General features: G+C 36.7%; 1 protein-coding gene across 1 annotated transcript; it reads left to right on the forward strand.

Annotated features, from left to right (window-relative positions):
• Positions 1 to 11,717: 11,717 nt before the first annotated feature.
• On the forward strand, positions 11,718 to 16,508 carry LOC146707876 (uncharacterized). The gene is made up of 4 exons (XM_085460785.1): positions 11,718 to 11,820; positions 13,432 to 13,824; positions 14,737 to 14,852; positions 16,389 to 16,508. Exons 1-4 carry the CDS (start codon positions 11,718 to 11,720, stop codon positions 16,506 to 16,508), a joined length of 732 nt encoding a protein of 243 aa, XP_085316911.1.
• Positions 16,509 to 24,933: the final 8,425 nt, after the last annotated feature.

Genomic DNA, 24,933 nt, shown 5'->3' on the forward strand with positions numbered 1-24,933 from the left:
CTGTAGGCGGAGAAAAGGCTTCCTCTGCATCACTCTCACGTACAGCATTTCCTTGTGTAAAGTGCACCGAATGGTTGAACGATGCACAGTGACTCCATCTGCTGCAAGATGATGTTGTAGGTCTTTGGTGCTGGTCTGTGGATCGACTCTGACTGTTCTCACCATTCGTCACTTCTGTCTATCCGAGATTTTTCTTGGTCTGCCACTTTGAGCCTTAACTTGAACTGAGCCTGTGGTCTTCCATTTCCTCAATATGTTCCTAACTGTGGAAACAGACAGCTTGAATCTCTGAGACAGCTTTCTGTATCCTTCCCCTAAACTATAATGGTGAACAATCTTTGTCTTCAGGTCATTTGAGAGTTGTTTTGAGACCCCCATGTTGCTACTCTTCAGAGAAAATTAAAAGAGGAGGGAAACTTAAAATTGACCCCCTTAAATACTCTTTCTCATGATTGGATTCACCTGTGTATGTAAGTCAGGGGTCACTGAGCTTACCAAGCTAATTTGAGTTCCAATAATTAGTTCTAAAGGTTTTGGAATCAATAAAATGACAACAGTGCCCAAATTTATGCACCTGCCTGATTTTGTTTAAACAATTATTGCACAATTTCTGTAAATCAGAAATCTAATGTGTTCTCAGCTTGTTTTACTTCTAGACAAAGGGGAGTAGCAATTTTAATACATAAAAATTTTAATTTCACAGTACTCGATACAGTTATAGATGCAGAGGGCAGATTCTTAATCATTAAAATATCTATACTTGATAAAAAGCTATGTATTGTAAGTGTATATGGTCCAAATGTTGATGATCCCTCATTCTTTCACGTTTTTTCAGTGCACTCTCTGAACACTTAGATGGCACACTTGTTCTTGGAGGCGACCTCAACCTTGGACTAAATGAAGACATGGATAGGCTCAATACAGCGGGAACTCAGCGTAATTGGCAGTCCACAAATATAATCAAACAGTATATGAGCGACTTTGGTCTTTGCGATGTATGGCGCTCCCTTCACCCCACCAGTCAGGAATATACTTTTCTCACATGTCCATCACTCCTACTCTCGTCTGGATTATTTTTTGGTCAGCAGCTCACTGCTGAGCGACATTTCAGACACTGAGATTCACCCTATAGCTGTCAGCGATCATGGTCCTGTATCTTTAACACTAATGCACAAGAATAACACTACGCCAGGTAAAAACTGGAGATTGAATACATCACTGCTTAAAGATGAAGACTTTATTAAATATTTTTAAAAAGGAATGGACTCTATATTTAGACTTTAATGACACTCCCGGAACATCAGCTTCTGTCCTATGGGAAGCAGAGAAAGCTGTGTTGAGAGGTAAAATAATTTCTTTCTCATCACATGAAAAGAAAGAAGAAAACAAAAATATTCAGGAATTAGAAAAAACCATCAAATCCCTTTAAGAAGCCTACGTGTCACACCAAGATCAGGAAACATTGAGCAAAATACGCAAAACAAAACTAGAATGAAATGAGATAATTAATAAAAAAAACAAAATTCTTAGTACAAAGACTACGCTTACAAAATTATGAACATGGTAATAAATCCGGTCAATTTCTAACGAACCAGCTAAAAATAAATAAAGAAAAAACAACTATATGTGCTGTTCAAGATTTATCTGGGAACACATGATATGACCCGGAAAAAATAAACAACATTTTCAGGGATTTCTATAAAACTTAGTATTTGTCAATATAAAATTGTACTTAGTAGTCAGTATAAGCTTTTAATGATATAAGTTTGCATATGATAGAATACTGCATGATGACCTTTTTATGACTTAGTCTGTTGTCCACTACAAGACTTGTTTTATAAATTCTTTCTCACAGCAATAATAGCTGAACAAGCTGTTATTATTTCACTCCTGCCAGGAAGAGGAGAGCTGGACACTCTTATCTGCACTCCCTAACAAGAAAAGGGGCCACGTCCTTCAGAATCACACACACACACACACACACATACACATACATACGCACTAACATTCTTCTGTCTATGAATAGATGTATTCACTGTTGTATTATTTTTGTATATAAATAAAGACAAGTGCAGGAACAGAGCGCACATCACAGGGCCCCCACTCTGGTGTGAGCGTTCTGTGATCGCCCTTGCAAGTAAAAGCTGCAGCGTCTGTGTGTGTCTTCACTCTTAGACTCTCAGCTGAAGAAGTGTCATTTAGAATAAATCTCTTGACATTTATTCACCACAAATAAACCCATCTAAAAACGAAACTGATCAGTTTTTGAACAACATAACGCTTCCAAAATTATTAGACACTCAAGCAATGGCACTGGATTCGCCACTGACGCCAGGTGAACTCCAGGAAGCCTTGATAAGTGTGCCCAATAATAAAGCTCCAGGTCCAGACGGCTTTCCTGCAGAATTCTACAAAGAATTGTAATTAATTCATTAATTCATCCTGACCAAACTGGTTTCATAAAAGGTAGGCACTCATCAACAAATACACGTAGATTACTTAATTTGATGGACTACTCATACAGTAAAAACATCGAAACTACAATATTTTCTTTAGATTCAGAAAAAGCGTTTGACGGAGTTAACTGGAAATTTCTATTTGCAACTTTACACAAATTTGGTTTTGGTGGACGGGGCTATACAATTCCCCAACAGCTTGTGTCAAAACAATAGTGATGTGTCGGTTGCAAACGAAATGGCTCTTAGAGCCGGGTCTTTGACATGAACGACGCAAGCCGGCTCCTTATCGCGAGCCATGGTTTGTTTTTTTTCTTTCTCTCACCCTCTCTCTCGCACTTTTTTCCCACTTCACTCCACATGCGAGCCTTGTGCTTTGTGCTGGGCAGAGGGGGGAGGGGCGGTAGTTACACTCTCAGTAGCACAGGAACAGAACAGGAGGGAGAGAAAGAGAAAGAGAGCCAGGGACAACAACGTCACATTAGAAAGGTATAGTAATCATCCACAACTATTTTCAGTTGCGGATGATAAAGGATTCAGAAAGTTTATTCATGCAGGCCCATATGACAGAGAATATGAATCTTCTTTTTGTTTTCATATTTTAATTTATATTTAATTGTGTTGTGGTTTGCAGCGTTTTGTGTTATTTCATTTTAAAAGGAAAAAGCTGAAAATTTAAATAGTTGAAAGTTGAACTGTGACTAGTTGGTTTTTGCGTTATATGATTATTTTATTACATTTTATGTGGAGTGAATAAATAAATGTATATTTATGGTGGCCCCTAGAAACAAAACACGTAAAAACTTCAAAACACGTACAAACCCTGAAGCATGTACAAAACACAACAGAAGTGCTCCAGGATGCTGGGCCCAGTGTTGAGCTTTTGTTACCTAGAGGCTACACAAGCCAGCAAGTACCAACGACCAGATTTGGTGTGTGGTAGTAACAGGTAAATGAAATTTTTTTTTTAATTTTTTGAATATATATATATGAGTGCTTGTGTATAAATACACAAACAATACACATATGCTTTCAATCTTGTAATATAAGTGATCTAGGTAGCTCTGCTTTGGAAGTTCAGTTAACGCTAGAAATGTGTTTTGGAGTTTGTATGTGCTTTGTCTCTAGGGGCCACTGTATATATTTATATATAAACATATATAAATAAAACCACTTTTTTTTACATTAGTAATTCCTTTTGTGCATAATTTTATATTATTGTTAATAATAAATTAATTAAAGCAACAAAACAACCTGAAGAGCCGGTTCTTTTTAGTGATCCGAGCCGAAAGAGCCGGAAATCCCATCACTACAAAACAAATGACCAGACATCCTCCAGCTTCTGTCTCCTGAGGGGCACCAGGCAGGGATGCCCACTCTCCCCTTGACTGTTTGCAATTTTTATTGAACCACTAGCAGCAGCAATTAGACAGAATACAGTAATTAAGGGCATAAAATGCAAGAACGTGGAACATAAAATCAGCCTTTATGCGGATGATGTGTTACTTTTAAAGAAAGTAGAAGGCGATCTGGCTAGATGCAAAGGTCTAACCATATCACTCATGGGAAGGGTTGCCACTATAAAAATGATGGTCTTACTAAAAATAAATTATTTATTTTCAATGATCCCAACTAAACCTCCTGGGTTTTATGTGGCTCCCCACACCCTCTAGCAGATCATTACATGAATGAACCTTTTAAATACAAGCGCGCTCATACTCACAAGTGTGCTCACAGACACAAACTCACAGACACAAACTACACCCTTTTTGGCTCCTACCTCAAAGCACACTATGCGCTGTCGATTCTACGTGCTGCACAATAATATTCAATATTTAGTATTTACTGTTATATTCACATAGATCATCGCGATGATGTTGTTTATTATATTGCTCTCTCTTTTTGCTTTTTTTCTCTTTTTCTTTCTTAGCAGGTGATCCAGGTGATTGATATATGTATTTTTTGTCTGTTTGTTTTGTTGGTTTTTGCCCTTTATCACCGTTCCTCTTCTCCGCTGTTTTTCTTTCCCTCTTTCTTTCTCCCTTTTCTTTCGCCCAGTCATGTCTGTCCCATGTGTAGCAAGTGAAAATAAAATAAAATAAACAATAAAAGCAAAGGTGAATCAAATAGACCAATATGGCAAGGCCGGGATGGTCCATTTGGTAAAGTAAATCCATTGGGCATCTTTCTTTGCCTTTAGACAATAATTCTGATGGCAAAAGAACCAAACGGGACAGGCGGGGGGCGGGGGGGGGGGGGGGATTAAAAAATAAATAAATAAATAAATAAAAGGTAGACTGCAACATCAGCAGAATACTTTCATGAAAGCTACAGACCAAAATAATGCAACACTGAAAGCTAGCTTTGTTGTGGCTGGAGAAATGGCCCAAGTTTCAAGTATTTCTTGGAGGGTGCATTTTTTAGGTGCTGCATGCCAGGATCTTGGGGGTGGGCACGATACACGGAGTCCAAAGTACCATCAGGGTGTACACCCCACCCCTGGCATCGTTGCCCACCTCTCAATTTTAAATACACGTAGACATTGAGGGCTAGCAGGAGGGACCATGCGCTTACCTGCTGCTCTCTGGCAGGTAGCTCCAAGCCCTCCTGGGTTTTAAATGCACCTTAGAACACACATGCATCAACATTACAATGAGCGGGTGGAGGGAGGTTTGGAGTCTTCTCTCACCCCCATTCTCTGTGGCCTGCTGGAGCAGGGGGGCTAGGACTAGGAGGAGGAGTTGGCCGTCCGACTGCGGTCTGGAGTGTGGAGCCTTCCTGCTGCTGCGGAGTCGGGGCGGTCTGCCTCCCCCCACCGCAGGGAAAAGGGAAACACCACCTGGGTCTGGGTGCAGTTCCCCCCTCCAGGGGCGGGGGCACCTAGACCCGGTTTGTAGAGTACGCTTGGGGAGTGTGATCGTGTGTACAACGTCTCTTTATGTCTGTATCCACGTTGGTTGAGTGTGGAGTAAGTGCATATGAGAGCATGAGGGTGGGAATGGATGTTTGTATATGTGTGTGCCTGTATGTCTGTGTCTATATGTCAGGTTGGGTGTCAGGCGCCACCTCTCTGGGGACATCTCAGGCCCTCCAAGGTTTGGAGGCCTATCTCCCCCTACCACCACTTCCCCTGCCAGTGGCGGACCCCCTCAGACATCGGTGCGTTGGTGGTTCTTTGTGTCCGGGGATGGGCATCCAGGTACACACCGGCTCACTCCTTGGTGGCCGCTTATCGGGGCCTGGAGCCTGGGGCTCGCTCGGGCCACTTCGGAGGTGGGGTGCCCCCGGCCTCTCGGCCTGGGGCTCGGTCACTCAGGCGCAGCTGAGTGAGCCGGCGGAGCTCACGGGCGCGTCACTGCAACCCCCCCCCCCCCCCCCCCCCCCCCCTGGCTTCTGCTCCGCGGCTGCTGAGTGAGCCCTCATCTGGGACTCTCCTCAGCTCTTTCCGGGACAGTGGCGCAGCTGCCCCTCTGTTGGTCTTCCTTGGTCTCTTGTGTTCTGGGGGCCTCTGGATGTCTGGAGTTTTGATCTCCTCCATACCTGCTTCATGCCCTGGAGGACGGGGCTGTGGCCCCCCCACACCCTCTAGCAGATTATTACATGAAGGAACCTTTTAAAAAACAAAAAACAAGCGCGTCCATGCTCACAGGTGTACACACGGGTGATCACACCCACAAACTACACCCTTTTTGGCTCCTACCTCAAAGCACACTGTGTTCTGTTGATCTTATGTGCTGCACAATAATGTTTAATATTTAGTATTTACTGTCATATTCCCATATATCATTGTGATGTTGTTTATTCTATTACTCTTGTTCTCTTCTGCTTGCTTTCTTTTTTCTTTCTCAGCAGGTGATCCAGGTGATTGATATATGCATTTTTTTTTCTCTGCCCGTTCTGTTGGTTTTTGTCTTTTGCCCTTCTCCCCCGTCCCTCTTCTCGGCTGTTTCTCTTTCCCTCTTTCTTTCTCCCCTTCTTTCCCCCAGTCAAGTCTGTCCCGTATTCAGTAAGTGAAAATAAAATAAACAATAAAAGGTGAATCAAATGGACCATTACGGCAAGGCTGGGATGGTCAATTTGGTAAAGTAAATCCGTTGGGCATCTTTCTTTGCCTTTAGACAACAATTCTGATGGCAAAAGAGCCAAACGGGACAGGCAAAAAAAAAAAAAAAAAAAGGTGCTGCATGCCAAAGGTGAGCAGGTAAGGCCCAAACACTACACTTGCTACATTCTTTTTGAAAGCTATAAATTTACAGTTGTGTATTTTTTCATAATACACATCAGACAATTGAAGTGTGAAACTGTCAAGACTGCAAAAAACACAACCAAGGGTAACGCTATGTTCCTAGTAACTTAATACAGAGACGTTTTTGACTGACACTCTACTTAAGTATCATCTGGAAAAAAAACTTTGCTCTTGATGTCTAGACAGTCACAAAACATCACACCAATAGAAAACAACCACAGAATGAAAGGTTTCATTCAACTAGCCAATCACGACTTGCATTTCCTTAAATGGAAAAGTTTGTGCAGGCAACACCCAAGAGTCAAGAAAGATGCCAGTTTTAGTGTCTTTTTGCTGCAAGTCATCAAACATGGAGAGGCTTAACACCCTTCTTGTCCTTCTTTTAGGTAATACTTTAGTACTTTTAATAAACTATTTATTATACTGATTCTATTTGGCAATCTACATTCACTTCTGTACTCAACAGCTACAAGCATTTAGTATGATAAAAAACACTACCGACATTTGCTGTTGTGTTTGTATTTCAGGACATCGTTGGATTTTTGGATCAGTAGTGAATGTGACAGTGGGATCAGGAGAAAACATTACTCTGTACTGTGACTGTAAAATATTGACTGATGAAATTATTATGTGGTACAGAAACTGTACACATGAAAATCAGCCTCCTCTTGTTCTAGAAAAAGAAAAGGATCCATTCAAACCCACCAGTGGCCGTGCAACTCTAGTGAATTTGCTACCTCGCTTCCATTTTGTAGAAAACCAGTCCTCTAGTTCCTATGATCTACTGATCATGAATACTTCTGATTCTGATGAGGGCCTCTATTACTGTGGAACTGAGCGGTCACAATCAGTTGGTGGATATAAACACAAATATATTTACGGATATAGCAATGCTACAACACGGATCCGATTCAGTAAGTACTCTTCTATTCTTCAATTTTTTTTAAAATAATGCCTTTGCCTATGACAAATAAGAGAGTGTGCTCTTGTATTTAGTGGAAATTATATTCGATGGTGCAACATAACCCTCTTGAGGTTGCACCGAGCTTAAACTACATATACAGTAATAGAATATGTATATAAATATGGTTTATTTGAACAAGTTGAAAGTCAAAAGCAAAACGACTTGTGCTAGACAATAAAATGAAGGAGGCTAGAAGGAAAAATGCCGATGCTAATTATGTGATTATTTTATTATTTTTGCTATTTTAATTTTAAAAAGCCATCAAATACTAAAATTTTAAATAAATTTTATACACATGTGCAGGTTAAATACCCCACGGATAGCTGCACTGCTGTGCATTGTGCACATAATGGCAATGTTGACTCATTATTAGCAAAGAAGAGCTTTTTATGAAAAACACCTTTGTGGTATAAAAGCAGAAAAAATGGTTGCTATGTGTTTAATCTCTTTAAATAGCTGTTATCTGGTACTGATGTATGAGATTTGTGTAAAAGAGAAGTATAAAAATATACACAGAGCTAACTGAAACAGTTTGTGAACAATTTAGAGGCCAGTGAACAAATTTCAACTGATCACCCAACTCTACAAGACTGCAGCATATGTTGGAAGCTGCTGTTCATCCTGTGTCCAACTTTTGCTGTTCTGTCCTCTCTACTTATCTCCCTTCTTGTTCATCGCCTCTGCCAGAAAACAGGTAAATACTAAATGAAGTAGTTTTATTCACTGGATCCTTTACTTAATTCCATGACTTAGTTTTGTGATTGGTTCTATATGCAATATCAATTTTTTTTCTGAAGTCTAAAAGGACTTTTAATTACACAATAAAGCTTCACATACAATTGCTACTAAAGTCATTTGTAATGTTAGATGTTATTGTTTAATAATGTTGTATTCCTTTTTGTGGCTAAAAGATGATCAGCCCAGATTTCAAACCAGTGGGCAAACAAGAAGGAATCAGGTAAATTACATCAGTATCAAATTTGATTTTTATATGTGTATTGTTTTAGATTATGTTTTAGTCACTTTCATAATTCATTCCCTCTCAATTTTTTCTTTCCCTAAACAAACCAAATGTACAGGGTGGGCCATTTATATGGATACACCGTAATAACATGGGAATGGTTGGTGATATTAAAGTCCAAACAAAGAGAAACTTGTAAATAACTCATGAAAGAATAAAGCTACTTTGAAACCAAGCACACCATTGTTTTTCTTGTGACATTACCAATAAGTTTGATGTGTCACATGGCCCTCTTCCTATTGAATAAACAAAAGTTGTATCCAAGATGGCCGACTTCTAAATGGCCACCATGGTCACCACCCATCTTGAGGAGTTTGCCCCCTCACATATACTAATGTGCCACAAACAGGACTTTAATATCACCAACCATTCCCATTTTATTACGGTGTATCCATATAAATGGCCCACCCTGTATAATGTCTGCAGTGAGTTATATGTATATGCAATATATGCAGACTTTGTATCTCTGATAATTACTCATCATAAACAGCATTCTATGTATTTTCTGCAGCAACAATCGCAAATAATAATTTGACATTATATTAACTTCTGTACCTACTTACCTATACATCATACCCTGTGTAGACATTAAAAAAATCTTCCCTGGTATAGTGCCATGAAATTAGACTGTGAGCAACAAAATCCAGCAATGATACATAAATACTTATATACACACATAAGATGTGAACTACAGTGAATAATTTTAGGTGGTTAAGATTACTTTAAAGCTACCTGCTAGAAATGGTAGCCAAGTACTCACTGAGGAAGGAGGGAGGAGATTATTAAGCATAACAGAAAAGTACATCTGTCTGGGTTAGGGTTAGGGTCGTCAGCATAGCAATGATAGGAAAATGACACAGGGGTAACTTATAAACTGAGCACAGAAGCGATCTAAGGATTGAGCCTTGAGGGACCACATCTATACAGGATGGTTTATATTAATAACATACAGCTATTTATTTAAATTTGGTAATGTCTATCAAATCAGTATGAATAGCATTTGAGAGCAGTGTCAGAGATGCCAACCCAGTTTTATAATCTGTCAATCAAAATAGCATGACTATTGGTGAAAAACTGTGCACCTGAGTTAAATGGAATATTTGACTTTATCCAAACTCAAAAGAATATTGTCAGTAATTTTTAGTAATATTGTTTCAGTGTTTTCAGTACCCAGATTGGAATTTATTAAATATTGTTTTCCTTAACCGATCCAAGAGAAGGAACGATAGAAGAGTGATCTCAAGATTTTTTTAAATGATGGGATCTAGGGAGGGTTTTGTTATTAAAAGGGAAAATGCTGGTTGTTACAAACGTGAGGCTTCACCTTCGTAATTCTGACCAGAAAAATGTGAGTGAGTGCTAAGCATCTGATTATGACTGTAAACAACAAATGTCCCCTCACAGGATGAAGATGTGTTTTATGCTACAGTGGAAACCCGTCAAGCAGCACACAAATCAAAGAAGATAACCTATAGTTCTGACATCTGCACCTATTCTGCTATCAACACCTCTGGCATATAGATTTAACAGTATTTCATGTTGTGAATTTGTCAGCATTCTTAGCTTTACCACAAGAATTGACAAGCGCTGGCCTTTTGCCGTTATGGAGAAGTTACCTCACTGAAAGATGAAGCAACTTGATTATTTGCAACATTGCAATAGGCCTGTGCTGCTGGAGTGTTTCTTCTTAACTAAACTTTTTTCACTCTCTGTGTTTGTACTTTGCATTTAGTCGTTTGTTATTATTAATCTTTTTTCCTGTCTTCCTCACCTTGTATCCTACTGGTTGTGCCAGATTGCTCCCCATCCCTGAACCTGGTTCTGCTGGAGCTTTTTCCCTGTTAGGGGAATTTCGCCTGCCTACATTAGTGCTTGCTCATTGAAGGTGATCTGATTTTTTTGTGTTTTCTCTGCATTATAGAAGCGTCTTTACCTTACAATGTAAAGTGCCCTGAGGTGACAGTTGTTTTGTTTGGCACCATGTAAATAAATTTGAATTGAATACTAAAATGTGATTTTATTTGTGATGTGACACTGTTTGCAGTGTCTGTTGTTTTGTGGTATAATTAGTAGTATAAGTAATAAACATGAAAAGGAACACGTACATGAAATATATGCTACACTTAAGAATTTTTTGTTCTTATTTATAACAAAATTCCTTCTGTCAGTTGGTGCAGGGTCTTTGGCACTCTGTATCAAGCATTTCTTAGCATTAAAATCATGAACTAACTACACAAGATAGTAATTATATATACATTTTGCTATATATATTTTTTTTTCTTTTTTTAATTGTTAATATTGTATTATTAATAATATTTGAAATTAAGTTCGACAAAGACCTCAGCCATCATGAAATATAGTCTGTGTGATCATTAAGCTATACAGGAATTCCACACCGACATGAGTATCAGTTACCTGACAAACAGATCCGCTTGTGGCTACAAACAAAAACTAGGCTCATGAAAATCACTTTCTTCAAGAGTTAACTATTATCCAAGCATGAAGCCTTGAATGCTTATACAGAAAAAACAGACATTAGACCTAATGAGGTTGCACTTCCCTCTGAATGAGTCTCATTTACAGTGTTTCTTTCATCACTAATTAGTTGACTAATGTTCATGAATTGACAACAAAAACATTTTCAATTGGTAATTGGATTTGTAAAAGCTTTCAACACAGAAACAAAAATATTACTGCAGAACTTAGTCATTTCTGCAGTAACCTTGGGCATTTTAACATGAGACTTTACAACACACAGGCCCCAGAGTTTTTGAGAATTAACACATACTGTACATACTAAAATACCTCCTGTTGTATAACATATTTAAACACCAGGTATAGATATATTGCATCTTATGTAATGGTTAGCACTGTTTGCAATATAAGCTCTGTTCTTTTTTTTTCTTCTTTTTTTTGACAAACTACTGATGTCATAGCTGTCGGAGTCAGAGGCTTACATGGATTGCTGTTTTCGGTTGCCTGCTTGAAATCATCTTGTATAAAAGTTACTGTAGCATTGCACGTTGTGCCATGGGTTCCCCAGTTTCACACATTGTGGCCAACTTGTACATGGAAGATGTGGAAAAGAAGGCTCTGTTATCCTACCCTGAAAAACCACTGGTCATTGGTTCAGGTATGTGGATGACACCTGGGTGAAAATCAAATCGCAGGACATACCGCAATTCACTAATCACATTAACTCGGTGAACCAGCACGTCAAATTCACCAGAGAGGCTATGAAAAGTGGCAGGTTAGCCTTCTGAGACTATGAGATTTCTATAAGTAATGGGGGTCATCTAGTCTATCCTGTCCTAGCCTATCGGTCTATTTACACCTACAAGCCACTCTTTCAGTAATGACAATGTGCACATCCTGCACAACGAGGAATGCTGGTTTGAGCATAGAACAAGGGGACCACTTATCTGCAAAACGAATGAGTCGAGTAGAGGACCTAAGGTTACTTGTTTCACCATTTTACAATGCTTTGACTGCATCCATTCCCCAACTCTCTATGAATGGTATTCATGGCCACTGATCAATTGTCATTAATCAGTAGTCTTTGATCAGTGGTTGTTGATTAGTGGTCATGACAATTTGTATATTACTAATCATGAAACTGACCTCATGGCCCATTGTTCATTCAGTGGTGAAGTTGTTCATTCAGTGGTAGTTTCAGTCATTGTGCAAATGCACTGTTTACAACAAAGGCTGTGGAAACCTGCAGTCAGCTGAGACTGAAGAAGCCACTTGGATGAGTGACAAAACATTTCTTCCATGAAAACACTATTTGCAGATAAAAAGAATGAACTATTTGGGATTTCCTTACCTGGATGATTGAGCATGCATCAAACCATATTTAGAGGAGTGGCTGAGCTTCAGTCAATGTTGGATCATTAAATGTCCAATATTCAGTAAAATCCTGGTTCATGAGTAAAGGTTTGTCTTAGCAACCCTTGGTAGAAACTTACCTTTCATTCTCCTTTCTGTTTAGGAAAACTGTGGAGCAATTTTGGAGAGAGAGCATTGGCCTTTGCACATAATCGCTCTTGGGAGATGAATTACTGGGAGCTGGGATTATCACTGCTCAATGAAATCACATGTCATTGATTGATTTCTGCTTTTCCCTAGTGGAAAAACTGACAATTTGTCATGTTGTATTTGTTCTATTTTTAATTTTGTGTTGCTTTTAAATCTGTAATTGTACTATGAATTGGTAAAAGATTTTGTGAGTCATGTCATTGAGCAGTGCTAAACAAATATATTTTGCTTGCTCTTTCCTAGACTGAATATTGGGTGGATTAATCTTATTGTTGATCAGCATCAGGAATTTAAAAGATGTTTGCATGTTTTCTTTGCCAATTTGTTATCAGACTCTAACGGTTAAGACTGAAAAGTACATATCTGACACACTGTCATCTTGAACACAAAAAAAATTGTATACTGTTACAACAGTAACGTCAACAGAAAACAACCACAGAACAAAAGGTTCCACTCAACGAGCCAATCACAGCAAGCATTACCTTTAATGGAAAAGTCTGCGCAGACCATGACATTCAAGAGTCAGACAAGCTTTAGTGTCTTTTTACTGCAGATCATCATCAAACATGGATAGACTTCACGTTGTTCTTGTCCTGCTTTTAGGTATTAAACAATACATTATTTAATTGATTATATTTACAATCAAAATAAAATTTTGTATTTAACAGTTAAAAGCATTTGGCATGGTTTTGTGTTTGTATTTCAGGAGGTCATTTGATTTCTGGATCAGTGGTGGATTTGACAGTGACAACAGGACAGAACGTCACTCTGAATTGTGACTGTGAAGCATTATCTGAGGAATATATTGTGTGGTACAGAAATTGTACCCATGAAAATCAGCCTCCTCTTGTTCTGAAACTAAAAGAAGATGCATGGAAAAAAATCAGTGACCGAGCAATTTCAGTGAATTCTCTATTACGCTTCCACTTTATAAAGAATCAGTCCTCTGGATCCTATGATCTGCTGATCATGAATATTTCTGATTCTGATGAGGGCCTCTATTACTGTGGAACTGAAAAGGAACAGTGGGCAGATGCCACAGACGTTCAGGTCAGATATGACCACAGATATGCCAGTATCGCAACAAGAATCTTAATCAGTAAGTACTCATCTGATTTTTTTTTCAATGATCTAAAGGAATATATCCATGACTTAGCAATTAACATTATAGGGAAGTGTTCTCAGGTATTCAGTAGAGAATTATTTATTTATTAATGATGAAGTGACAAATGACCATTATAAAGTCAAATTCGGTATATTTAAGTGAGTTCAACCATGCACTATTATGTCAGAGTAATATATCTGATTGCTCAGTAGTTTTCTTTTTCAAAGAGAACAACAGGGTGACCAATATAAAGCAAACTATCTGTATCTTAACAGAAAATAACAGTCAGGATCGTTTTCAGAAAGCATTTTTATAAAGGACAAAAGTGAAGTTAATAATACAATACAATACAATACAGTTTTATTTATATTGCACATTTAAAAACCCGAAGGCACACCAAAGTGCTTCACAATAATACAGAAAACCAACATAAATCAAGTCAACTTGCTCTTGATTTTCAATTTTTTACTGTAAGGGAAGAGTAATATACCATGATTGATCAATATGGTTATTTTTTCAAAGAAACCCACAGTGTGACCAAAAAAAGGAAACCAAATTTGTATCTTAAAAAGTAACACTCAGATGAACAGAATCAACCTTTTGGTAACTATTTGGCAATTTTTATTTTAAAAATCCCTTAATATTAAAATGTTAAACACATGTTGCGTATATATCCAATTGATTACTCTGCAAATAGGACATACTGTGCAGTGTTTACACAATGGCTAAGTTAGATCGTTATTACAGAAAAAAGAATTGTTTACAAGCAGACAAATATTTTTTTATTGACATGGCATAATTCTTTTGAAACTAGACTGACAGGGTACTAATGTTTGAGTTTTTTGTAAAAGAGAAGTATCATAAATATACTCATACCTAACTGAAACATGTTTGTGAACAATTAAGATGCCAGTGATACAACTTCAACCCATGAGAGGACTCCACAGGTTGAAGATTGCACCATGTGTTGGAAACTGCTCTTTGTCCTGTGTCCAACTTTTGCCGTTCTCCCCTCTCTTCTTGTCTCGCTTCTTGTCCATCACTATTGCCAGAAAACAGGTAATTACTATAAATTGTACTTGTATTCAATTAGTCCATCATCAGTTCACTACATCACTGAGGTTTTTGATATACTCAGTTTATAATCTCAAATTATTGATCAAAATCTAAGAGTATTTTTAATCCCATAGTAATGTTGGATGTTGTTGCCTAATGATGTTGTATAATAATTTCTGTGGCTGAAAGTTTATCACCAAAGACCTGAAACCAGCAAGCAAACAAGAAGAAATCAGGTAAATTACATTCATATTCAATTTCTGTAATAGCACAGATAATTTTTTCATAATTATTTCTCTTTTTTTTTTTATTCTACATATGGCATTTGTAATGGCAGCAATCTACTTGGCAATTGTGCTTGATGACACACTAGTATGTAAAATTTATTGTGAATTCTCTTTAACAAGAACTAATCATGAACAGTGTCCTAATGATAGTGATTAAAAAAAACTTTATTTGTACTTTTAGTCCTTTAAAACATACACACAGTTAAAAAGTGCTTCGCAGTTTGGATACAATAACATATTAAATATAAGTGATCATGTCCCACTGTACAAATATATATTCAAATACATTGTCTTACATTAATTCTGACATAAATAATTCTATACACATATTAGATGTGAACTATAAAGAAAAACAATGGGTAAAAGATTAAGTAAAAGCTAATCTATAAAAAAAATCGCAATGAAGTTTTCACTGAGATTGGAGAAGCTATCAAGGTTGTTAGGCTTAACAAAAAAGTACAGCTTTGTATCACTAGCATAGCAATGATAGGAGATGGCTTTGCAGCTAATAATTACATATCCCATGGGTAACGTATAAAGTGAGAACAAAACTGGTCCACGGATTTAGCTTTGCGTGACCCCTCATACAAGGGGCACAGGAGAGGACAAATTGGGATTTATATTAATTTTATGTCAGATGAATATGATGAGAACCAAATGAGAATAGAGGCAGAGATGCCCACTCTTTTCCAAATCTGTCAATCAGACTAGCTCAATTATTGGTGAAAAAGTGTTCAGACAAAAAGGAAATTTACCTTTTACCAAGTTATACAATACAATACAACTTTATTTATAGAGCAAATTTAAAAACAAACGGTATACCAAAGTGCTTCACATAAAAGACAGAAAATAAGACATAAATTTTTTTTTTTAAATATCACAGAGAAGTGATGTGTTTCTGTCAATAACTAAATCGGAATTTAGCAAGTATCCCATGTCGCTCAACCAGTCAAAGTAACTGATCAGCAATGACTTTCTCAAAAAAAAATTCAAATGAATGGAAGTTTGGAAATGTAATTATCTAACACTGTGGGCGCTAACAAAGTTTCTGTTTTTTTAACAATATGTAATACACTAGCTCTTTTTATTTTGAGGCTTAAAATTCTGGTTGCCAGATTTAAATGTCAATATAAAGACTTAAAGAACATTATCACTGTCAAGCATTGGAGCATTTGGCTACTGTCCTGACTGTAAATAACAAATGTCCGTTCACAGGATGAAGATGTCTTTTATGTTACAGTGGAAACCAGTCAAGCAACACAGAAATCAAAGAAGAAGATAATGCATAGTTCTGATTTCTGTACCTATTCTGCTATCAACATCTCTAGGGTCTAGATTTAACTTTGTTTCATTCAATTATGCATAATGAATTATGTTTGTTAAACCAACTTTAATAATCCGCAAGGATTGACAGTAGGTCCTTTGCTTTTCCCCTCATCTATAAATGAGTGAATACTGTAGTGACCTGACTGTGTGCATATAGCCTAAACCACAATCTCCTCGCTGTCCTGTTTAGGCATCATATCAGAATCTCTAGGTGCCAGTACTAGATGTTGATGCCAGTAAATTAAAGTTATGCATCTTATCTGTGAATGTTCATGCTTTGGATCATTGGTATATACATGCAAAACAATTTGTATCATTTGTCTCGTTTTTTTTATTGTTGTTCATTTATATATTTTTAAGCAATTATAATAGCAAAATCTAAATAGTTTTAGCTTTATACATTACATTTTTGCTTCTCCCTGAGTAAAATGTGTAATTATATATTTTAATTGAATAACTTAACAGCTGAAAAAAGAAACATTTACTAAACAAAAAACAGAATTTAAACAGAAACAGAAGTAGTTTACCAATGCAGAGATGTAATGTTATCTGTTGATGCAGGCAACATACTAGAGTGTGATTGTATTTGTGGTCTGATGCTCCTTGTAGTTCATTTTTATTTTGTTTATTTTGTCTAATTAGTAGTTTAAATAACAAACATACAATTGTAAACAAATTCCACACTTAAATACCCTGTGACAACTAGAGCAGGGTCATAAACACTGTGTTAGAAATTTATAAGTACAGTGGTCCCTTCCTATAACGCAGTTCACCTCTTGCAGCCTCGCTGTTTCGCGGATTTTTTTTGGTGCAATTTTGCATGCTTTTTTTTAACAGCGTATTGTGTTCTGGGTCTTGATTGGCTTCAGACCATTGTCAATTAATCTCCTCTGTGTCGTGTCTCCTCTCAGTACAAAATGCGCTCAGCTTGTCAAATTTACATAAATCTTCGATCGCTAGTAGTGTGACTCTGAAGTGCTGTACTGTATGTTTGTAAGTTTTCTCCCAAACGAACACAACAATATCGACGAAACGTTTTGCACCGTAAAAAGGCACCTGCGGTAGTTCCAAAAAGGCAAAGGAAGATGCTAACCATCGCGCAAAAAGTTGGACTTCTGGACATGCTAAAGGAAGGTAGAAGTTACCATATATTTTGGACAATAAGGCACACCGCATTATAAGGCGCATTAAGCAAAACAAAACAGTCAGATAAGTCAAACTTTACTCAACTGATTCTTCTTGCTTCCTCCACTTGATTCATTAATGTTGAATTCTCTCGCAGCTGTTCTATTCCCATGTTCTGGACCTGAAAACAGGGTTTGCTCTTTGGTTTCATTCTATAATACTGGACTTGCTTTTCTATGAAGGTTTGAACTTTGGGAGCGTTTAAGCAAGAGAGAAAAGTGTGAAAATGTTCATTCCTGTCTAAAAGTGTATAAAGTGTGTAGTGACAACTTTTGCGGCCTTAAAACATCTATAAAAATTGTAAAAATAAATAAATAAAGCTGGCTACTTCACGATACGATTTCACCTATCGTGGGTTATTTTTAGAACGTAACTCCCACGACAAACAAGGGAACACTGTAATGAAATTTGAAAAATAAAACAATACTTCGTGCATGGAACTGTGGTTTCATATTTTGTATATATTTTTTTAATTATGAATGTTAGAGAAGAATAGAAAAACCCTTTTTTGTCATTGTACTGTAGATGTACAATGTAATTATGCGTGCTCCACACCAACTGTGTCATGGTACTGGGTCATGTGACCCAGTATGTGGGTTGTTAGTGTGTCATTTTGTATTCATTTGTGTTCTAGTTTCAGTTTAGCTCATTCAGTCAATTTCTAGGTTGCTGTTAGTCCTTTGTTTCTTCCCCTGTGTTCATCTTGTTGTTTATTGGGTGTTATTGGTCATGTTTCTTGCCTGCCTGGTTAATGTTGTCAAGTTCGTGTCATGCCAGCTTCTTGTCATGTTTTCCTGTTTATTTTGAAAGTCCAGTTTTCATATCTTTGTGTTTGGATTTACATTTCCTGTGCATCATTATGTTCATCCTAGTCAGCTGTTTCCTCGTGTGTCTCCACTCCCCCTGATCACCCCATGTGTATATTTAACTCCTTTGTCTCTTACTGTTCTTTGTCAGATCGTCTGTTATCCTCGCCACAGATTTCATAGTTTTTCCTCTTTGTTTCACTGTGTTTCATAGCATTCCTAGTTACTCTGCGTTCATAGTTTTTCATAGTTCTTTCACAGAGTGTCATAGTCTTTTAGTTTACACAATCTTCTTAGTCCCCTTAGTTTTCCCAGTTTCAGTGTGTCTCTAGAGTTGTTCTCATGCCATCAGCCACAGTAAAGGCTCGCTTTATTTTTGGAAACTTAGTTCTGTCTCCACCGTGCTTTTGGGTCTACCTCATCTACACATCGGCGCAGCCCGCCGTGACAAACTGTGCAGGAATAAAATATAAATAGTAAGAAGGAGTAAATAACAAACAGGAGATATATATATATATTTTTTTTTTTTCTTTTTTTTTTTTTTTTTTTTTTAAAACAAGAGAAAGGCCCACAGTGGAGAACAAAGGGCTTGGAAGTGTCAGGGTACCTGGGTCCCTGACACAGTGCTTTTAGTTTGGACTTTTGTCACTGTTTATTTTCCCATGTGTTTCCTGTTTTATTTTGATAACCTTTTGGTCGCGTGCATTATGGGAAGCTGAGGTGGAAACCATGACTCATACCGGAGTATAAGCATATCTTCTACAGGACTCATCTGGCTCTCGGGGGTCCTTGAAGCAGGCGCTCCTCCACCTGGATGGCCTCTGGGGGTGGCAGAGGGGAGCCACTGATTAATCTACAGTAGACTGAAACTATTTCATACAAAAAAAAACCATTAAAAACATGTAATATAGATACCAAAAGAACTGATGTAAGAACTATTTTTGAATGCTATTACTCAGATATTATGTTGGTTCTTACATGGTAAATACCACTCTACAGCAGCTGGGATAGGCTCCAGCTCCCCCGCAATCCTGACTTGGACAAAGTATTGGATGGATGGACATTGTAAAAACATGGTGTTAATAATATCCTTATTTACACATTGTTTTCCCAATAGTACCACATCATTACCGACTGTGCTATAAAGTGCCACCTTTTTTGTTGTTGTGCGTCTTCTTTTGTTTTATTTCTGAAGTAAAAAAAAAAAAAACTAGGATTACATGTGAAGATATAAAAGCCCAAGTCAGGTAATTATTAGGCTTTATGCTAAACATTTGAGTGGTTATGACACACATGTTAAATAATAAATTGATTAATCATCAAATGTTAGTAAAAATGTTATAACCCAAATACAGCTGTGTTTTATGATCTCAGGTGTAACAATGCTCCTGACATGTTCTACATTTAGAGCAAAATATAATTAAATTAGCAACACAGTGCTATATGACAAACTATAGCCTTTTTTTTCCACACACAGAAACGGTGACAAGCACAAAATCTAATCTTCTTACAAAGACAAAAACACAAGTTATGTAAATAAATTTAGCTTGCGTTTTTTAGACTGATGACTAGGATGGATGGATGGGTGATTATGACATGTTTTCACGTATCCCAGTCACATTCTTTGTGAAAGCTACTAAGTTTATCTCATTTTGCATCATAAACATCAGACTCTTCATGTGTCTAATGGTGAATGTGAATGTTTGACACACTGTCGTCTAAAAAAAAAGAACACAGCATACCATTACATTCACAGAAAACAACCACAGAACAAAAGGTTCCACTCAACGAGCCAATCACATCTAGAATTACCTTTAATGGAAAAGTCTGCACAGGTCATGAAATTTGAGAATTAGGCCGGTTTTACTGTCTCTTTACTGCATGTCATCGTCAAGCATGGAAAGACTTCACATTGTTCTTGTTCTGCTTTTAGGTAATATTTAGAATGGGTAATTAAATATACAATTTATTATAGAATAAACTATTTAATTAATTATATATAACATTCTAAATTAGCTTTTTTACTCAACAGTTACAACCATTTGGTGTGGTTTTAAACACTGGCCACATATGTTGTTGTGTTTGTATTACAGGAGGTCATTGGATTTCTGGATCAGTGGTGGATTTGACAGTGACAACAGGACAGAACGTCACTCTGAATTGTGACTGTAAAACATCAACAAACATCAAGGAATATATTGTTTGGTACAGAAATTGTACGCATGAAAACCAGCCTCCTCTTGTTTTAAAGCAAAAAGAAGATCCATGGGAACAAATCAGCGACCAAAAAAGTCTGCTGAATTCTCTATTACGCTTCCACTTTGTAGAGAATAACTTGTCTGGATCGTATGATCTGCTGATCATGAATATTTCTGATTCTGATGAGGGTCTCTATTACTGTGGAACTGAGAAGGAACACTGGAAGGAGGAGGATAAAAGTGTTCAGGTCAAATATGTTCACAGATACAGCAACATCAGAACAAGAATCCTAATCAGTAAGTACTTGTGTGATAAATATGTATATTAAGGAATTTAACTATGACTAACTGATGAACTAATGAATGTGTGCTTGTGTTCAGTTTAAAGTAAATTTTAATGATCGAGTCACAAACAACCATTATGAGGTTGTATTATTTTTGTAGTAAATATTTGAGTAGAATTTTGTACACATACAATTGCTTACATTTAATCTTTTAAATGTTAAGTAAGAGAAATTTCTGGATCCTAAAAACAGTAACACTCGGGATCATTGTCAGAAAGCATTTTTATTTTTATAAAGAAAAAATACTGAAGTTAATTGTATGATTATGGAATTTTTTGGCAGTTTTTAATTTAAAAAGCCATTAAATACTAAAATGTTAGATACATTTTATATGTACATGCATTGTGCACATAATGGCTATCCAAAAGAGACGAAGAATGGTTTTCCAAACAATCCTCTGCAGCTTAGAGGCAGAAAAAATATTTTGATTGGCATCTATTTATCTATTTAAACTACATTTACTGGGTACTGATTTTTGAGATCTGTATAATAGTGAAGTACCAAGAATATACACACAGACCATAACTGAAACATGTTTATTAACAATTTAGAGGCCAGTGATACAACTCGAACCCATGAGAGGACTCCACAGGTTGAAGCTTGCGGCATGTGTTGGAAACTGCTGTTTGTCCTGTGCCCAACTTTTGCTGTTGTCCCCTCTCTTCTTGTCTCACTTCTTGTTCATCACTACTGCCAGAAAACAGGTAATTGCTAGTAATGGTACTTTTATTTAATTTTGTTTATTGTATCAATTCTGTCATCAGTTCACTACATCACTGTTCACTACATCAGTTTGTAATCTCAAATTATTGTCCAAAATCTGGTATTTTAAGTATTAAGTATTTTAATCACCAAGTAAAGCTTCACACACATTACATACTATATTTAAGTCTGTCTGATGTTTGATATTATTTTTTATTATTTTGTTGTATTCCTTTCTTTCTGTGACCAAAAGTTGATCACCAACGACCTAAAACCAGTCAGCAAACAAGAAAAGATCAGGTAAATCTCATTCATATTCAATTTTTGGTATTTTCATAACTAATTCTCCTACTAATAATTAAAATTTACATATAGCATTTATAATGGCAGAATTTGTATTTATACTGATCTATTTGGAAATTGTACTTGATAGCGTATTTATCAAGTACAATTTGACACATGGTATGCGGAACCTGCACATCTTGTAAAAAAATGTATTGTAAATATTCTGTACCAATTACTCATCATGATCAGTGTCCTATCCCTTTCCTGCAATAATAAGGAAAAATGACTTAATGTGTTATAGATTCACATATTTTCATTATTTCATCGATAAAAAGAATATAAATAATAAGAATAACTTCATTTGTTTTGCATCTTAAAACACACACACAGTTTTAAAAAGTGCTTAACAGTTTGGATAAAACTGCACATTAAATATAAAGTAAACATGTACCAGCATACAGACACAAGCTCAAACAAATAGTCTTATATTTACTCCTACATAAATAGATGTGAACTATAGCTAAAAAAAATAATGCCAGAAAGTTTAAGGAAAAGCTAACCTCGAAAAATGACCATTCTGTTACATTAAATTAAATTGTATTTATATAGCTCCAAATCACAACAACAGTTGCCTCAAAGCGCTTTATATTGTATTGTAAAAGCCCTACAATAATACACAGAAAACAGACAAGGCACAATCACTCAGTGAAGCATTCACTGAGGTAGGAGAAGCTATTGGGGTGGTTAAGAGAAAAGTACAGCTTTGTCTTACCAACATAGTGATAATAGGAGATGCCTTTGGAGCAATAGTGCATGAGCCTGAGGTAACATATAAGGTGAGAACATTTAGAACCATTGGATCTGCCGTGTTTCTTTAATCAGAGAGAAGATGCTGGCTGTTTTAATTGTGATGCTTAACACTCACAATGGCGACCAGATTTATATGCCCCTAGAAAGATTTATAGACAATCATGTCATGCATTTGACCATCTGATTATTGACTGTAAATGACAGATGTTCATTCACAGGATGAAGATGTGTTTTATGCTACAGTGGAAACCCGTCAAGCCACACAAAGACAAAAGAAGAAGATAACGCATAGTTCTGACTTCTGTACTTATTCTGCTATCAACACCTCTGGGCTCTAGATTGTTCATTGTTTCATTTAAAAAATGCATAATGAATTATGCTGGTTAAACCAAAAACTTCTGCAAGGATTGAGATTAGCACAATCCTATGCAAAGCTATTCTAGAGCCTATAGAGCTTTTAATCACTGAGGATGATGTCTGGTGTAAACTGCAAGGAAGCCAAACACACAGTGCTGTTGATGCAAGATAATTAATATTTTTCATCTTCTCTGTGAATGATCGTGGTTTGGATGATCGGTGTATACATGTAAACAATTAGTATCATTTGTATTCCTGTTTTGTTTTGTTTTAATTCTAAGATTGTTCATTTGTGTATTTTTTTCGCCATTTTTAATAGCAAAATCAGTAGCTTTAGCTTTTTAGATTACATGTTTGTTTTTTCTTTGTTAAAATGTTTAATTATATATTTTTGCTTAATCATCTAAAAGATGACAAAAGAAACGTATCATAAACAACAAACAGTGGTGTTTGTCGTTTATGATGTTTGAGTGTTTTGTTTTTTCAAATCAGTTGTAGTAGTTTACAGTATACCAAAGAATACAGACCTTTACAGAAGTTTACTGAAGCAGAAATATTATGTTATCTGTTCATGCAGCTAATATATTAAATTGCGATTGTATTTGTGGTGCGATTCACCTTCTACTGTTTTTTTAAGCCTCTCTAATTAGTAGTATAAATAATAAATGTGATTGTAAAAAATTCGACACTTCTTCCTTGTCCTTGATAACAAAATGCACAGTTTCAACCACAGCAAGGTCTTTTACACTGTACTGAGAAATTATTAAGCACTGAAATTTGAAAAATAATCCAGAACTAACTTGATTAATATTAAAATTCTTCTTTTCTGCTGACATTAGTTTTTAAAGCCTTCCAGGAGTGGACATCACAGGAAATTTACCAAAGGGTGAGACTCTGCAACAAAAATGCAAAAACAAAACCCAAAAGGAATAAAAAATTAAAATAAAATAAAGGTGTTCCAGCTGTTACTCTTCAAAAACAATACTTCTTCTCAACTGTCAAACATAGTGGTAGAGAGGTGATGATTTGGACTTGTTTTCCAGCCGCAGGATTTGGGCACTGAATAGACAACGAACTCCTCTGTATAACAAACTATTCTATTCTTGTGAGCTTTTGAAGTGAAATGAGGCCTTGAGGTGACTTTTGTTGTGATTTGGCGCTATATGAATAAAATTGAATTGAATTGAATTGAAATGTGAGGCCATCTGTCTGATGTTTATAGCTCAGTTCAGGCAAGGGTCAAGGAGCATGCTCGGAGCAGTGCTAGCAGTTAAACCAACTTTATTGTGGAATAGGCAGGTGTAAAGGGGCAGGGTTATGAGGAACACGACAGGGCTCAACTTAAGGGTGGTCTCAGGAGTTCTGTCAAAATTAATTAATTAATCAATTCATTAATTCATTAATCAATTAATTAAATTAAGCTGGATTCTGCCTTAGTGTTTTACCAGGCCGGACAAGCGTGGGGGGAGTTGGCAGTTGACAATACTGTTCCAAATTATAGCCAAGTGGTGAGTAAACAGGTAGATTAAGGATGGGCTTAGCAGAAGTATTACCAGAGGTGCCAGAGAGAAGAAGGTGTGCAGATGAAGTCAAATGTGGTATTCTGGACAGAAAGATCCTGAACAAGGTTTCCAGACATGGATGAGCAGAAAAGACGGGTAGCTGGGCAGGCAGGCAGGGGTGAAGTAAGGGAATCTCAAACCAAAAGGGGCTGATTATCACCATGATGGTGGAGAATAACCACGCA

Source organism: Copadichromis virginalis, linkage group LG6 (genome assembly GCF_057382275.1).
Source record: "Copadichromis virginalis isolate Kocher_CV1m ecotype Utaka linkage group LG6, C_Virginalis_male_GT1.1, whole genome shotgun sequence".
Lineage (NCBI taxonomy): Eukaryota > Metazoa > Chordata > Actinopteri > Cichliformes > Cichlidae > Copadichromis > Copadichromis virginalis.

Coding starts and splice junctions, on each gene's coding strand:
- LOC146707876 (XM_085460785.1), top strand. CDS start 11,718: ATGGGTTCCCCAGTTTCACACATTGTGGCCAACTTGTACATGGAAGAT. Junction 11,821..13,431: donor ACCACTGGTCATTGGTTCAG/GTATGTGGATGA, acceptor TTTGTATTTCAG/GAGGTCATTTGATTTCTGGA. Junction 13,825..14,736: donor CGCAACAAGAATCTTAATCA/GTAAGTACTCAT, acceptor TGAACAATTAAG/ATGCCAGTGATACAACTTCA.